General features: G+C 60.3%; 2 protein-coding genes across 4 annotated transcripts; one reads left to right on the top strand and one right to left on the bottom strand.

Moving 5' to 3' along the window:
- Positions 1-3,863: 3,863 nt before the first annotated feature.
- LOC106843306 (cytochrome P450 2F5-like) lies at positions 3,864-5,240 on the top strand. 2 transcript variants are annotated; one of them, XM_070498961.1, is made up of 3 exons: positions 3,864-4,485; positions 4,695-4,836; positions 4,919-5,178. In XM_070498961.1, exons 1-3 carry the CDS (start codon positions 4,006-4,008, stop codon positions 5,098-5,100), a joined length of 804 nt encoding a protein of 267 aa, XP_070355062.1. In that variant the 5' UTR covers positions 3,864-4,005; the 3' UTR covers positions 5,101-5,178. The 2 variants fall into 2 exon arrangements, with proteins under 2 accessions (XP_070355062.1, XP_070355060.1); XM_070498959.1 differs by having other exon boundaries at positions 4,695-5,240.
- Positions 5,225-14,337, bottom strand: EGLN2 (egl-9 family hypoxia inducible factor 2). Of its 2 annotated transcripts, none has more exons than XM_014860288.3 (6): positions 14,216-14,337; positions 12,090-13,162; positions 7,009-7,128; positions 6,429-6,565; positions 6,126-6,193; positions 5,225-5,847 (listed from the first exon to the last, which is right to left on the bottom strand). In XM_014860288.3, exons 2-6 carry the CDS (start codon positions 12,924-12,926, stop codon positions 5,792-5,794), a joined length of 1,218 nt encoding a protein of 405 aa, XP_014715774.3. In that variant the 5' UTR covers positions 12,927-13,162; positions 14,216-14,337; the 3' UTR covers positions 5,225-5,791. The 2 variants fall into 2 exon arrangements, with proteins under 2 accessions (XP_014715774.3, XP_044614990.2); XM_044759055.2 differs by lacking the exon at positions 14,216-14,337 and adding an exon at positions 13,652-13,758.
- Between the last annotated feature and the right edge of the window lie 687 nt (positions 14,338-15,024).

Raw genomic sequence — 15,024 nt, 5'->3', positions numbered from 1 at the left:
GAGACAGACAGGAAGAGAGGCTGTCAGAAGGATTTGGCAAAAGAGAGAGTGAGAGAAATCAAGTCTGACTTAGAGGGAGACAGAGAAACAGAGACAGAAATCGGGATGAAGAGAGTCATGCAGTCATTCAACAAACATTTACTGAGTGCCCACCCTGTGCTGAGCACTATTTTAGGTGCTGGGGATACTGAAGTGAACAAGATAAAATGCCTACTCTTGAAGAGACCCTAATAAAGAGCATCCATCAGAGAGCCTGGCACAGGGGGATGGGGTGGGCCCGTGGAGGGCACGCTTGTTGTGCCCTGCCGCACCCCTGCTGACTGTGGAGTCAGTGCCTCTGATGAGGGACGCGGCCCCACAGCCCTGCCAGTCACCAGGTTCCTGGAGAGAGAAGGGCTGACAGGTAGGGGGAACTGTGACAGAGACACAGACAGAGGCAGCGAGAGGGGGAAGCACAGAGAAAGGAGATTAAGGTAAAGACAAAATGGAGGGAGAGAGAGAGAGAAAACAGACAAACAGAGGCAGACACTGAGAGTAAAACAGAGAGAGAAATGGGACTAGAGAGAGCGACAGAAAGAGAAACACGGTGTTTCCTAATGTCTGAGAGGGAGACGCTGAGAGATGAAACAAAGATAGAGAGAGAGACACTCCCAGAGACAAGCCCAGTATCAGATTCTGCACAGGTCCTGGCCATCTCCCCAGGTCTGAGCCCTGTGCCAGGCACCCGGTGGAAGGCTGGATCCAGCAAGACAGGGGCCTGCGGGAGAGTGGGCCCCTGAGCAGTCTGCTCCAGGTGCTGACTCAGCCACATCCCCTACCCTTGGCCCATCCAGGCCTGGGGCTGTCCCCTCCAGCCCACACCCCCAGGGTCAGCAGGAGTGAGGCATAAGTTTGTCCGCCATAATCGCCTGGCTTCAGATGGGCATGCCCACTGAGGGGTTTCGGGGACTGGAGCCCAGGGTGTGCAGCGGCATGGGCATAGGACATTTTGCGGCATCTAGGAGGCAGAGCATTGGGAATAGAGATGGCAAGAGTTCAGGGCAGGGCACAAGTATGGAGATACAAGGGGGTCAACACGTGGGAAGGCATCCAAGAGTCATAAGGATAGGCACTGAAATGCCAGGCTGATGGGCACCAGGAGGCTAGGGGACTCTAGTGAGCATCTGGGACACAGGTACAGCACACAGGGCTCCAAGAGCAGTGGGCATGGAAGTGACAAGGAAGGGTTCAGGTGCGCGTCCCTAGGGATCACAGGCACAGGGCACAGGAGTACAGGCTAATGGGCACATCACCAGGGGTGTTTTAGAAATGTGTTTAGGAGTCAGGAGTGTATTGAGGAGTCACAGGGACAGCGTTCAGGGGTCATGGGCCCGGAGGTGGCCAGGAGACTCAGAAATGCACTCCTCCAGGCCAGGTAAGGTGGACCCAAAGGTGCCAGGGGCTCAGAACGGTACACCTGTTGGCTAGGTGTATTGACACAGAAATGCTGGTGCGTGAAAGGTGCCAAATAGGGCAAGCTGAGGCAGGCACAAAAAAAGCCATGCGGAGCCAGGCCCAGGAGGATTAGGGCTGGGGACAGGGTGGAGACGTTGGGTTGGGGAATTCAGGGAAGGAGCGGTCGAGGACGCCCACCCCTCCCACTTCCCATGTCCGCCCCTGCTCCACCCAAGACCCCAAGGGAATCAAATAGAGGCGAAGGGGCGCAGGTGTAGAGGATCGAAGGCATGTTGATCACCGGCATCGCAACGCTGCTGTTGCTGTTCCTGCTCCCAGCGCTAGCCAGGCCGGGTTGGGGTGGGCGCGCCACTCCGATGCAGGGGGCCCTACCGCCCGGGCCCACGCCGCTCCCGCTGCTGGGAAACTTACTGCAGCTGGGGTCCGGCCGCCTGGACCACGCACTCATGGAGGTAGCCCCAACAGTGGGTGGGGGGACAGAATTCTGGATTCGTGGAGGTGGGGCTGGAGGCTGGAACTCCTGGTTCTCTGAAAGGAGACAGAGCTGAGGGCTCGGACCCCGTGAGTCCTGAGGAAGGTTGAGGGGCCTACAGTCCTGCGTTCCGGGAAAGGAGATTTGCTAGACATCTGGTTGGGAGGGAAGAGAAGGCTGGGGTGGGAAGTCAGATCTCAAAGGAAGAGGGGCCCGGAGCTGCTGGTTCACGGTGGAGTCGGTGGAGTCGCGCTGCCCCCCAACCCCCGCCCCCGGGTCCTGAGGGAGGAGGAGCCTGCAACCGGCAGTCAGGTCCTGGGGGAAGGACAGCGGAGGGGTCTGTTCTCCTGGTTCCACGCGGGGGGTGGAGAGTACTGAGGGCCCAGACCCCTAGTTCTGAGACTGCTGGGGGCTGGGGACCTGGATTTCCAGATCCTGAGGGAAGAGGGAGCTGGAGGCCCGGACTCCTGGGTCTGAGGGAGGCAGGAGCTGGGGATCTGAACTCCTAGGCATGGAATGAGGGGCTGAGACGGGGACTCCTGGGTCTGTATGAAGGAGGAGGGATCTCTGGGGCGGGGCTCTGGGGTCTCGGCGGAGAAGGGGGTCAGCGGCCCCGACCGGGACCCGCTGAGCACCGGCTCCGTGTAGCTCTCTGGCCGCTGGGGCCCGGTGTTCACGGTGCGGCTGGGCCCGCGCCCTGCGGTGATGCTGTGCGGCTACGCAGCGCTGCGGGACGCGTTGGTGCTGCAGGCGGATACCTTCTCCGGCCGCGGGGCCATGACAGTCTTCGAACGCTTCACACGCGGGAACGGTGAGGCTCCAGGACCCGCCACTTTGGGCGACTAAAGGGCGGGGCCCGGTAGAGAATCCCGGCTAATGAGCGCAAACTGCGAGGAGAGGGCGAGGCGGAGCTAAAGCGCAGGGCTCGAATCGGGGGGCTGGTTCCTCGTGCAGCCAATAGAAAAGAGCCTGAGAGTGAAAGCCAAAGAGAGCAAGCGCTGGTCAGGGATGCGGACCAGCGGAGGTGGGGCCAATGTATGGGCAGGGCCGAGAAGGCTGGGGTGGCAACCAAGAGGTCTGGAAAAGAAGCAGAGTGAAGGGTTGCGAGGAAGTGGGCTCCCGGACCGAACGCTTCCGGGATGGGCGTGGCCAACTCCCCGGGCCGCCCCCTTCTCTGCCCCATCCCCAGGCATCTTGTTTTCTAATGGACAGCGCTGGCGGACGCTGCGCAATTTTGCAGTCGGAGCGCTTAAGGAGTTCGGGTTGGGTACGCGGACCGTCGAGGAGCGCGTCCTGGAGGAAACGGCTTGTCTGCTTGGCGAATTTCAAGCCCTCGCTGATGCGGCCTGGCGGGAAAGGAGAGGGGCCTGGTGTGGGTGTGATCAACGGATGAGAAGGGGACGTGGGAAGACGTTTGGGTGGAAGGAAGCCAGTAAGCTCAAGAGCTAGCGAGGGGCTGGGCCAAGCGTTATGACCTCATCTATTCTAACTCCCAGGAGCCCCGTTCGACCCCCGGCGGCTACTAGATAATGCTGTATCTAATGTTATCTGTTTCGTGGTCTTCGGGAACCGCTATGGCTATCAGGACCCGGAGTTCCTGAAGCTCCTGGACCTCTTCAGTGAGAACTTCCGTATCATGAGTTCCAAATGGGGCGAGGTGAGAGGACCGCCCGACCCCTCCGTCGTGTGCCCATCCTATGCCAAACCCCGAGTACACAGACCCACCTACACTGGATCATTAGAATGGGGCGATCTTAGAATCTTGGAATGTTAGAGCTCTGGAACTGATAACATCGCAGTCCTGGTCCAGTCTCACCGTATGGAAACTAGTGGTCTTGTTCAAGGTCCTATTGAGATCCCGTCCCCGGAGATGTACAACATTTTCCCCTCCATCCTGCACTGGCTCCCGGGCCCGCACCACCGAATCTTCCGAAACTTCGCGGAGCTTCGGGTCTTCATCTCCGAGCAAATCCAGCGGCACCGGCAGACGCGGCAGCCGGGGGAGCCCCGCGATTTCATTGATTGCTTTCTGGATCAGATGGATCAGGTGCACGCCCCCGCTGCCCTAAACTCCATCTATGCCTCCCACCAGCAGGCGCCTGGCACGCGGCAGCGCCCGTCTCCTCTGCCCACAGGAACAGAAGGACTCAGAGAGACATTTCCAGGAGGAGACATTGGTGATGACGACGCACAACCTTTTCTTCGGTGGCACCGAGACCACGAGCAACACCCTGCGCTATGGGCTCCTCATTCTGCTCAAGTACCCAGAGGTGGCAGGTCTGCGAGCTGGAGGGCCAGGGATGAGGGGGCTAGGGTTGGGGCTGGCTGGGGTCCACGGCGGATGCAGCTCACAGCCTGAGCCGGCCCCAGCCAAGGTACAGGCTGAGCTAGACGCCGTGGTGGGTCGGATGCGTGCCCCAAGCCTGGAAGACCGTGGGCGCCTGCCCTACACCAACGCTGTGCTGCACGAGATCCAGCGCTTCATCAGTGTGGTGCCGCTGGGGCTGCCACGTGCCCTCACCCCCGACACCCACCTGCGCGGCCACTTCCTGCCCAAGGTACCCACCAAGCCTGGGGATTCTGTCTGTTGGCGCAGGGAGGGAGCGGCCTACCTATTAGCCGACATCTGCAGGCTTGGGCGTGCACACAGCGCTGACTGACTAGCCCTGGGAACAAGAAGGGCGGCACTGGCTTTTAAATGGGGTCTTGGATGGATGAAGGATAGTGGCCTGCCAAGTCCCTGAGGAACTCTTGTGTATCCCTCCAGGGCACCTTCGTGATTCCTCTGCTGGTGTCCGCGCACCGGGACCCCACCCAATTCAAGGACCCAAACTCCTTCAACCCCAGGAACTTCTTGAACAATGAGGGCGAGTTCCAGAGCAATGATGCCTTCACGCCCTTTGCCCTAGGTCCGGGCCAGGCAGGGAGGGGAGCAGCCTGGACAGGCCCTGGGGCACATGAGGTTCTCACTCCACATCCCTGTGTCCCCAGGAAAGCAGATGTGCCTGGGCACAGGCCTGGCCCGATCCGAGATCTTCCTCTTCTTCACTGCCATCCTGCAGCGGTTCTGCCTGCTCCCTGTGGGGAGCCCCACCAACCTCGACCTCACCCCACAGTGCACCAGCCTGGGCAACATGCCCCCAGCCTTCCAGCTCCGCCTGGTGACCCTCTGAGGTCAAGCCTGGCCACCCTCTGCACACTGGCTCTCAGACCTCCTTACCCGCCATGGTCAATAAAGGCCCTGAACAGCAGGCGAAGGGGTCTCCTCACCGAGAGCGGGAGTGGGAGGCAGGGGTGTGCAGCTCTGAGGTAAACTTTTATTTATTTCTTGGCTGACAGGACTTTCACACCCATGCTCCTCCCGGCACCTCTTATCCTGCCCAAGCAGCAGCAGCCTAGTCCAAAAGGTGCCATGGCCAAAGGGGTTGGGGAGTCACTTCACATTCCAGGCTGGAGGAGTGGGGGGCTTGGGGATACTCCCCCCACAAACCTTGGCCAGCAAGAGGCCATGACTCAACCCAACCCCAAATCCTACACCTGGTGGGAGGTGGCAATGCCTCCTTCCAGCTCCCCACCCCTGGGACACAGGCCCCAGCTCCAGGAGTGGGAGCCCCCAACACTGGCCCCTGCCCAGGTCAACCCCAGGCCCCATCATGGGGCAGCAGGGGTCTCTCCTCCTCCTCGGTCCTCAGTGACGGACGGAACCCTCCACACCAGGCAGGACAGAGGCAAAGTCGGAAGCAGCAGCGGAGGCGGGGAAGGAGCAGGCACCGAGACTGGCGGGCTGCTGGCCCGGCAGCACAGGGCCCGCGCTCTCCCGAAGTCAGGGCAAGCTGTCTGTCCATGCAGCTCTGGAGCTGGCCACTAGGTGGGTGTAGTCGGCTGTGACACAGGGACTTGGACACCTTTCTGTCCTGATGCTGGGGAAGAGAGGGGGACCAGAGAGAGTGAGTCATCAGGGAAGGGACAAAGAGGCCAAGGAAAACCTGGGAAGATGGGGGAGAGGACCAGAAGAGAGGGGGCTCCTGCTGGAGGTGCAGGAGAGTGGGCTGTCTGGGGAAGGTAGGCAGAGATGAGGAAAAACGAGTGGACGATTTAATAAGAGACTGACGAGGTGGATGAGGTGGCTTGAGGCCTAGTGAGGTACATGGACTAGGAAGGACGTGAGGGAGCAGGACGCTGTTTGGGAAGCACGTACCTAGCAGATACTTGTCTTTGGCTGCTGCTCTCTCCTTGGCATCAAAATACCAGACAGTGATGGCGTACCTGGGGACCAGAGCATCCGCAGGGCAGTTACAGACCACTCTTCTTCATTCCAGGCACTGTATCCACAGTGACGCTAGAGTCCATCAACCCTTCTGAGCCTGGTTCTGTTCCCACCTAGGCTCCCTCTCAGCACTTCGTCACTCCCTAGTCACTCCCGGGGTCTAACAAGACTTTCTTGGCACGGGGGGGGGGAAGGGAGGGCACCTGGGCACAACCCCAGAAGTATAGATCGTACCTGGTGGCATAGGCAGGTTTCACCTCATGGGGGTTCCGCCGGTCAGACCAGAAAATGAGCAGGCGGTCAAAGAGGGGCTCGATGTTGGCTACCACGGGCCGGCCCTCAGGGAAGATCTGTAGCAAGCCACCATGCACCTGAGGGCAGGCCAGAGGGTGAGACTCCTAGGAGGCTGGCTGGGCTCTCTGGAGCCTCCACCCTGCATCGCCTACCCCCAGGGAGCCCAGCAGGAGACACAGGACCCGCACACATCACACCCTCCCACCACTCAGGCTCTTAGAATGAATGACAGCCCAGAGTCCACATCACCATGGAGACAGGCAGGAAGCTACTCAAGAAGACAGAAAATGGAGGGGGGCAGGGAGGAGGGGGAAGGGGGAGCACTGGGTAGACAGCACCATTCCCTGAAGCTGTCACCACAGTCTGCTGGAGAGGAGGTGCCATTTCTCAGAAAGAGAATGCCGTGGACGGCACCGCCCCGCTGTGGGTTGAGAGGAGGAAGGGGAGAACCCTAAACGCTGAGCTGGGAGTGGAAAATGAAGTGGATACAAGCCTCCCCACGCCCACCCCCACCCCCTACCTTGATGTCCCAGTTCTGATTCAGGTAATAGATACAGGTGATGCAGCGCCCATCGCCGTGGGGATTGTCAACGTGCCTCACGTACCCCAGCCCATTGCCTGGGTAACACGCCACCATGGCCTGGCAGAGAGGGATGGAGGTGGGTCGACTGGGGTAGCCAAGGACGTTACCTGCTTTCTCACCCACCCCTACCCCTCATCTCTCCTGACTCAAGTGCCCTGGGCTCCAACCCCAGACCTTCTCCTTTTTCAGCCAAGCCCCCATCCACCAGAAACCTCAGCTCCTGCACCTCAATAGCCCACTCCCCGACCAACACACATGCCCAGGGCCTGGCACCCAGATGGACCTCAGTTTTTGAGGGTTTGCTTTTCTAAAGACAACCTGACCCCACCTCAGACATTTCAGTAGAATGAAGCCAATTTAAACGTCTTCTGGGGCGCAGGGATGTGCCCTCACAGCCTGCACTGCGGGTTCGCCCTTGGCTGCAGAGTGGAATGCCCTGGGACACTGATGCCCAGGACCACCTCGGCGGTTGGTCTAGGGTGGAGCCTGAAATTTTTCCAGGTTCCCCAGGTCATTCTAACATGCAGCAGTGCTGAGAACCACTGCCCTTAACTACCAAGAATCCCCACTAAATAAATTCTGCCTCCTAGGCATGTGAACAGGTACCAAAACCTAGAGTGTGGTTAATCTGAGATCTAATCCCAACTCTAGCCCTGGACAGTCCCATCATCGGCACGGGCCTCAACTGCCTCCTCTGTAAAATGGAGCTAAAAACACCTGCTCTGTGGACAGCTGTAGCATTAGCCCCTCTGACAACATAACCCACAGGTCTCACAGTACTCATTCCAGGTCCTGGCTCCTGTGGTTACAGATATGGTCACGGGGTTCTCGCCTCCTCTCCCTGATGGCGGCCCTGGCCCTGGCCCTGGCCCTGGCCCTGCCCAGCCCTGCCCACACTAAGGCCTGGGCCCAGTGACTCCAGGTCCGTTTCGCATCAGGGAGCCGAGGGAAAGGTGGATGTGGTGTGAGGGAAAGGGCCCAGGCATTCCTACAGACCTAACTCCCGGGGTCAAGTCTCAGTCCTGCCACATGAGCTGTGATGTCAGGCAGGCGACTTCACTCCCCTGTCTCAGTTCCTCACCCATGGTATGGAGCCGACAGGTACTTCACAGTTGTGGGAACTGAGCAAGATAAAAATTTCTGGAAAGGCACCCAGCATGGTGCCTGCCACATGATGGAGAGCCAAGCACAGGCTGAAATAACATTTTTAAAAAAAGGCCCTGTCCTACCCTGGGCCCAAAGCCACTGGGAGGACTGGATGAGGCAAAGAGGGAAGCACCCGCATGAAGACCCTCCCGCTCCTCCCCAGCTGGGGACCATCTGTCTTGACCCCTTGACCCACACTGATGCCAGTCCAGGCTCTGCTGGCTGCTGCTCCCCTCTAATGCTCAGCTACACCTGTGGCCCGCAGCCTGGCAAGACAGCCCTGAGATAAATATTCCCAATCAAAATGATCAGCATCTGCTCCCAAATAGGCTTGCCTGGCACTCTGCGGAGGCCAGCTGACTCGGCCCCTCGGCCTCCTCCCAACACGGTATTCCCAGGGCTCACCCCAGCGTGGACAGCACACCACTCTGCATTAAACATGTGCACTCGACCCTCCACGGAACCTACCCTGGGAAAGGAGGCCAGGAGGGCTGCCACCAGGTAACGCCACCCAGCAGTGGAGAGCCACGCTCCTCTCTGGCAGCACCAGGGCAAGACCCTGGCCCCCACCCTCCCGGTCCCGAAGAACCTTCTCTGCACTGCTCACTCCCTACGGATGGGTCAGCCTCTGAGTAAGCACCTCAACAGGAGGAAAGATCGTGGCTGTGGGCCAGGGTGGGGGTCTGGAATCAGTGAGGCCTTGGTTAGGGACGGGCAAGCCCTCCCCAGTTGGAATCCAAGCAGAGATTCTGCTAGTTCTGCACAAGGACGGGGTGGGGAAAGGGTCCAGCGCTGCAACCTCTTCCCCCAAAATCTATCCCCACACAGCAGCCAGAGACCCTTTGCCCCAGCTCTCCATTGCTCCAATTCCTCAAGTTCCCCACTGCATCCCAAGAAAATACAAATTCCCAACCACAGCCTCCAAAGCCACCAACCTCATCTACTATCCCCATCACTCTGCTCCAGCCTTGAGGGCCTCCTGACTGCTCTCTGACCAGGCCAAGGCCATCCCCAAGCTTCTGCACCTGCCTGGAACTCTTCCCCTGGTCCTCCTGGTTATTCAGGTCTCAGGTCAAGGGGCACCTTGAGTACTCTGGCTGAAGGCACTTGGGCTGATTTTCTACTCCACCTCCTCAATGTGAAATGAGCACAGGGACTTGTTTACCTAGTATTGGCCCTACAGGCGGCCCCATGCAATCCCCTGGGGCCAGGCCTGTCACCTTGGTGCCCAGGTGGCAGCTGCTGACTGCAAGCACTCCTCTGGGTCTCAGGGCCTCTGTTCCGTCCTGCCCTGTGCACCCTCACACAGGGTCTCCCACCACACAGGGAGGGACACCCATGGAATGGGACTCATGCATGAAAGCTGGGCACAGAAACAAGCCCTTTAAGGCCCCATCCTTCCTCCTACATACACACACCCTGAGGCGGGGAGCATCCTCTGGCCCCAGAGAGGCATCTACTTCCTGCCCCAACATGGGAAAGGGACAACAAGCAGAGTGACATGGAAACTTGCTCTTCATCCCGCCATCTCAGGGAAGGGGCAGCTGGGATCAGACCCAGGAGACTAAAGAGTTAAAGGCTATTCGGTGACAAGGTGCCAAGAGCCCCATCACACACACAGCCCCAAGTCAGGAGACTGAGCCAATGACAGCAAGCTCCACCTCCACACTCCTCTTAAAAGGGCAAACCAAGCCAGCGAGACCCTCCCTGGGGTCCCCTATGGTAGTCCTTGACACCAGTGGGAGTCAACTCTTTCCCAGCTGCACGTCAACTGAGCAGAGGGACTAGGGAAAGGAGGGAAGACAGGACAACACAGGAGCTCCAGTCAGGCTGGGGCCGACCCTAGCCACACTGGGGATCTGTGCCCCACCACCACTGTGGCCACCCACCTCAACGGCCCCCAGTCTTACTTCAGAGCCTGGGGAGGGAGCCCAGACGGCACTCTGTGAAGGTGGGGAAGCCTGGAGCTGCTGTCTCAGCAGGGCAGTGGAGGGTCTGTGAGGAACTCCAGGGACTGGGTTGGCTCCTCCCCGCCCTTCTCAGTCCAGCCTGGCTTGTTCTCACCTCGCAGGGCAATAAGAGTCACCCAGGGCTAAAAAGGTCCCAATACTCCCCCTATCCTAGCCAGGGCCCCATTCCAAGCACATCGAAGGCACCAAAGGGGAAGAGATCTGCTCCTTCTACTCTCCCCTCCCCTCCCCTCCTAATACGGCCACAGCCTAGCTAGGGACTTAACCTGGTTTCCCTGTCCTGTGGATGAGCACCCTGAGCCTCAGAGACATGGCCTGCCCTGGGCCACTCAGCTCTTGTAGTCTCCCCCCAACCTCCCTCCTGTGAGGATAGGTGACCCTAGGGTGAAGGTGCTCAGCACCTGTGGCCAAGGAAACTCCCACTGACTTCTCCCGCCTGTGCAGGAGCCGAGCCCAGGGAACGGCCACCTCCAGCTCCCCAGCTATCAAGTGCTGCGAGCGAGAGGGAAGTAGGCCAAGTTCTAGCTGAGGTGGGGAGGACCCTGGCCTCAGCCGGGGGGAGCCCTGGTCCCTAGCCAGCTCCAGCCCGAAAGGGAAGCTGCACAGAGACAAAACCTGAAATGGAATCTGAGGGAGGAGGGAGGGGACATCAGAAGCACAACCTCATGCCCACAGGGCAGATGGCAGCCTGTGCCATCAGCCAGGCATCACTGGCGTGCAGTGGGCACACCTGTATGGCCTTGTCCCAATGACACCAAGGCTTGGACTCAAGGCCAAGACCCTCACACCCGTCAACGAAGAGAATTATCATGTCAGCAGGCGGGAAAGGCCCTGTGGACTATTGTCTTGTGCAGGGTTCCTGACCCCAGGTTCTTGAATGGGCAGCTGGAGGCCCAGGAGGCCCTGACAAGTGCACATAAACTCCAATCAAATGAGGTTTCCTTAAGAGAGGATCTGTGGGTTTTGGCAGATTCTCAAAAAGACCCAGATTCCAAAAAAAGATTAATTACTACTACTATAAAGTAAAAATAAGGGACCAAGAAGAGACACGAAGGCACAGGATCAAGGAAACAGACCAGCTCTGGACAGGAACGAAGTGATGGGCAGACAGGACAGAAAGGATGGAGGACAGAGACTAGGACAGGGAGGGGGAAGACGGAGACAGGACCTTCACCTGGACAGGTGCACAGTCGCCCAGTGCAACCCCTAGAAAGCTGTCCTTGATGCAAGTGGCAGAGTATGGCACAACACAGTCCAGCACCAGGCACGGCAGGCAGCGCCTCCTCCCTCAGCCTGGCACTGGCCTCACCACTACCACCCTCCCCCAACCATCTCCTGGTTCTCCTGCCTGGAAGACAGAATGGACAGACCAGAGACAGATGGCAGACAGGATGGACTAGACGGACAGGCCAGCACAAAGGGACAGATGAAGGGACAGGTGAACAACGAAGGATCAAGACAGGGACAGATAGGTGCAGATGACCAGAGCAGAAACGTGGGCCTGTCTACAAGGACCATTCTAGGTCTGGGGCCCATGAACTGCCATCAGGGAGCTGTGAACCCACCAGGGCTCACACAGGTGTGGGGCTATGAATGTCGGCACCTTTTCTCAGGTTCTTCAAGATGAACCCTGGCAAAGTCAAGAACCACTGTTCCTGCACGCCAAACCCCTGGTTTACAGGTGCACAAACTCAGGGCCACAGGGAGAAAGCACACAGACCCCCCCCCCCCAGTCCCCAAGGGGAGCGAGAGCCCAAAGCGAACCCCAACACTCCTCCATTGGAGCTGCCTAAACCGTTCGTGACCCCAGAAGCCCGCCTCCAAGCCCAATGATGCTCAGAGCACTAGGCAACCAACAAATGAGTGCGGGCAGCCCCTCCACCCAAGGCCCCGCAGCCTCACCTTGGTGCGCCCGTTGATGACGTAGCCGCCCAGCCGCCCGGCGCAGTGCCGGATGACGGCGTCCACGTGGGCCATGAGGGCGCCGATGCTGCGGCAGCCCGGCTCGTGGCCCTCCACCCAGGCGATCTGGTCCCCGCGGATGCTGCGTGGCGGAATAGCCCGCTGGCTCACTAGCTGCCCGTCACGCAGGCGCCCGCCCCGCTTCAGGGCCTCCACCTCGGCCAGCACGCGGCCGCCCAGCGCCGCCCCCAGGAAGCTGTCCTTGACGCAGATGCCATAGTACCGCATGCAGGGCACAATATAGTCCAGGGCCAAGCGCTCAGGCGCAGCGGGCAGCACCTCCTCCCTCGGCCCGGCGCTGGCCTCGCCATTGCCACTGCTGCAGCCCACGCCACCCTGCCCCTCCCCCTCCGCCTCCTGGTTCTCCTGCTTTGCCCAGGGCCGCTTGCTGGGTGCGGGGGCATCCCCACCATCCTCTGCCCATTTCCGTTTGGGAGCCTCAGGCCGGGCGCCCTGGGCCGCCAGTCTCTGGCACCCCTTGGTGACCAGCGCTGCAGCGCCCTCACTCTGAAGCGGCCGCAGTTCGCCGCCATCCTGCCCGCCAAAGCCCTCCCGCAGGGGGCTGGCTGTGGTGGAAGAGGCTGTGGCTCTGGGGGTCCCACTCCCCGCCGAGGCCTCACCAGGCACTCCTGGACAGTGGTAGGAGGGTAGCAAGGAACAGGGCAGGTAACTTTCCACCCCCATCCTGGCCCGGCCAGGCTCCAAGGGCTCTGACACAGAATCCAGCAACTGAGGGAGAGCTTGATTCAGGGGCTGCGGCTGGCACGGGCTGTCCATGGCAGCAGCGTCTTCATCCCCCGGGCATGGAGGGCACGGCCCGGGCCCATGGTGCCACCCTCCTCCGCCTCCTCCTCCTCCACTTGATGCAGCCGGGGGCAGGGGCGGCTGGGCCTGGCGTGGGGCAGAGTGAGACAGGGCAGGCAGCAGAGGCTCTTCTCGTGCCCTGGGGGTGCTCGCTGGTCCCCAAGTCCTCTGCTGTCCCTAGGGGCTTGGGAAGGGACCCGTCAGGGTGGCTGGATGGAGAGAGAGAAAAAGAGATGTGAGACGAGTTAGAGGCAGGCCTACTTGGGGAAGGAGGGAGGGATTTAGGGGCAGTAGAAAGGAAGACTGACTTGGCTACAGAGATCCCCAGAACCTAAATCAAGTGGGGGAGAAGACTGTAGGAATTTGGGGGGGAAGTCACTGACAAGAGGCAGAGAGGGGGGCAGCTGGAGGAGTGAGGCTGGGTAGATGACCCAAAGCCAAAGGACTGCATCGGGGGCTGTGGGAGAGAGCATCCTCAGACAGACAGAAGACAGAAAACAGAAAACGGAGACGGAGCCCGTAGTGGAAAAGAAATGCAGGAAGAGTGGGGAGCAGGAGAGTTGGAAACAAATAGACAGGGGGGGATCTGCCTGGGGGTTCCAGAGACACAGAGGAGGAATGTGGGAGGTCCACAGACGGAGGAAGCTGGGGAGACCAGAGACAAAGAGAACCGGGAGCCCAGAGACAGAAAAACAGACCGAAGAGAAGCTGGGAGGGAGGGCCTGAGACAGCCGGACACAACAGGGTGGAGGGGTCGACCTGAGCGCAACGGGAGGAAGCCTGCTGGGGGCTGACACACATCCAGACGGAAGGGAGGTCCTAAGACAGACAGACAGACGGAAGGAGCCGCGGGAGGAGGGTTCACAGCGACAGAGGGAAGGGCGGGGGAGGGTTCACGCACTTCGGGGACAAGACGGAAGAAAAAGGAGCCCCCCTCCCAATTCCCTGCAGTGCCGGGCCTGAGGCCCCCTCGGGGCGCAGCAGGCGACGGAGGCAGGGCCTCGGGACCGCCTGGCCCCCGCGCCTGCTCCCCTCCCCCAGCCGGCGCGCGCTCCCAGCTCCCACCCCCACCCCCCAAACGGCCCGCACTCGACATGCCGGCGCGCGCTCCCTCCCCCACGCCCCACCCTCCCCTCCCCGGGGCCGCCACGCGCCGCCACGGCGTGCCGGCGCGCGCCCCCAAGCCCCGCCGGCGTCGCGCCGGCACCCCGGCTCGAACGGCGTCTGCTCCTCGCTCCCTTCCCTCCCCGCGCTCCCCTCACCGAGCCTTTTCCTCCGGCCCCGGCGCCGCCGTTTGTGCCAGCCGCCCAGCGCCGCACAGCGCGCCATACCCCGCCCCCACCGCCCGCGACGCTCCGCCCCCGCCTCGCCCGGTGGGCACGTGACCGCACCCGGGCGGAGGGACATCCGTGCGCAGGCGCGAGCGGCGCGGGGCGGGGCGAGGAAGTTCAGAACTCCCCCCTCGAGAAAGGGGAAGTGGGTCGGGCGCCTACGCGAGGTTCATTTGCATTCTTCGCTCCGCCCGCTCCGCGCGAGAGGAGGACGGCGGTTAGGAAGGGCTGGACTGGGGAGGGGGAGCTTCTGCGCCTATTATGCCAAACACGCCGGAGGGGTATGCAAATAAGGCTATTTACCGGGGCAGGCCCACCCGCTCAGAGCCCAGACCGCTGCGGAATAATAAGTAGCCGGCTCCGGGAGTGCCGTGCACATCATCGATGTCATTTGTACGGACAGCTCCGCCCTCTTACAGCCGAAGAATAGGGATGAGGCTTTGAGAAATGTCTGCGCAGTTAGTTGGGAAATTTATGTAAATTCGCACGTCAGTAAGTAATTTACGTAAGGATTTTTTATAACGGAGGAAAGAAAGTGCAGAACGTCCTTGAGGAAGGGAGAACGGACTAGAAGCGATGTGCAAATCTACCGTGACCCGCTCCGCCCTGCCCCCTCGGGACAATTGTGGGAGTCGGAATAAAGCAACCTAGGAAAGCTACATTTGCACGGCAGCCTCTAGTCTTTACTAACATTTTGGGCGCAGGCCTGGGGGGACTATGCAGATTAGGTTATTTATATG

Source organism: Equus asinus, chromosome 26, assembly GCF_041296235.1.
Source record: "Equus asinus isolate D_3611 breed Donkey chromosome 26, EquAss-T2T_v2, whole genome shotgun sequence".
Lineage (NCBI taxonomy): Eukaryota > Metazoa > Chordata > Mammalia > Perissodactyla > Equidae > Equus > Equus asinus.
The sequence above is the reverse complement of the archived record's forward strand: the minus strand, read 5'-3'. Positions and strand labels throughout refer to the sequence as shown.

Excerpts from the sequence above, each read along its gene's own strand:
- EGLN2 (XM_014860288.3), bottom strand. The coding sequence starts at position 12,926 with ATGGACAGCCCGTGCCAGCCGCAGCCCCTGAATCAAGCTCTCCCTCAG. Across the intron at positions 6,566-7,008 it reads ATCAGAACTGGGACATCAAG|GTGCATGGTGGCTTGCTACA; the intron begins GTAGGGGGTGGG and ends GCCTGCCCTCAG. Across the intron at positions 5,848-6,125 it reads CAAAGACAAGTATCTGCTAG|CATCAGGACAGAAAGGTGTC; the intron begins GTACGTGCTTCC and ends TCTCTTCCCCAG.
- LOC106843306 (XM_070498959.1), top strand. The coding sequence starts at position 4,006 with ATGCCTCCCACCAGCAGGCGCCTGGCACGCGGCAGCGCCCGTCTCCTC. Across the intron at positions 4,486-4,694 it reads GCGGCCACTTCCTGCCCAAG|GGCACCTTCGTGATTCCTCT; the intron begins GTACCCACCAAG and ends GTATCCCTCCAG.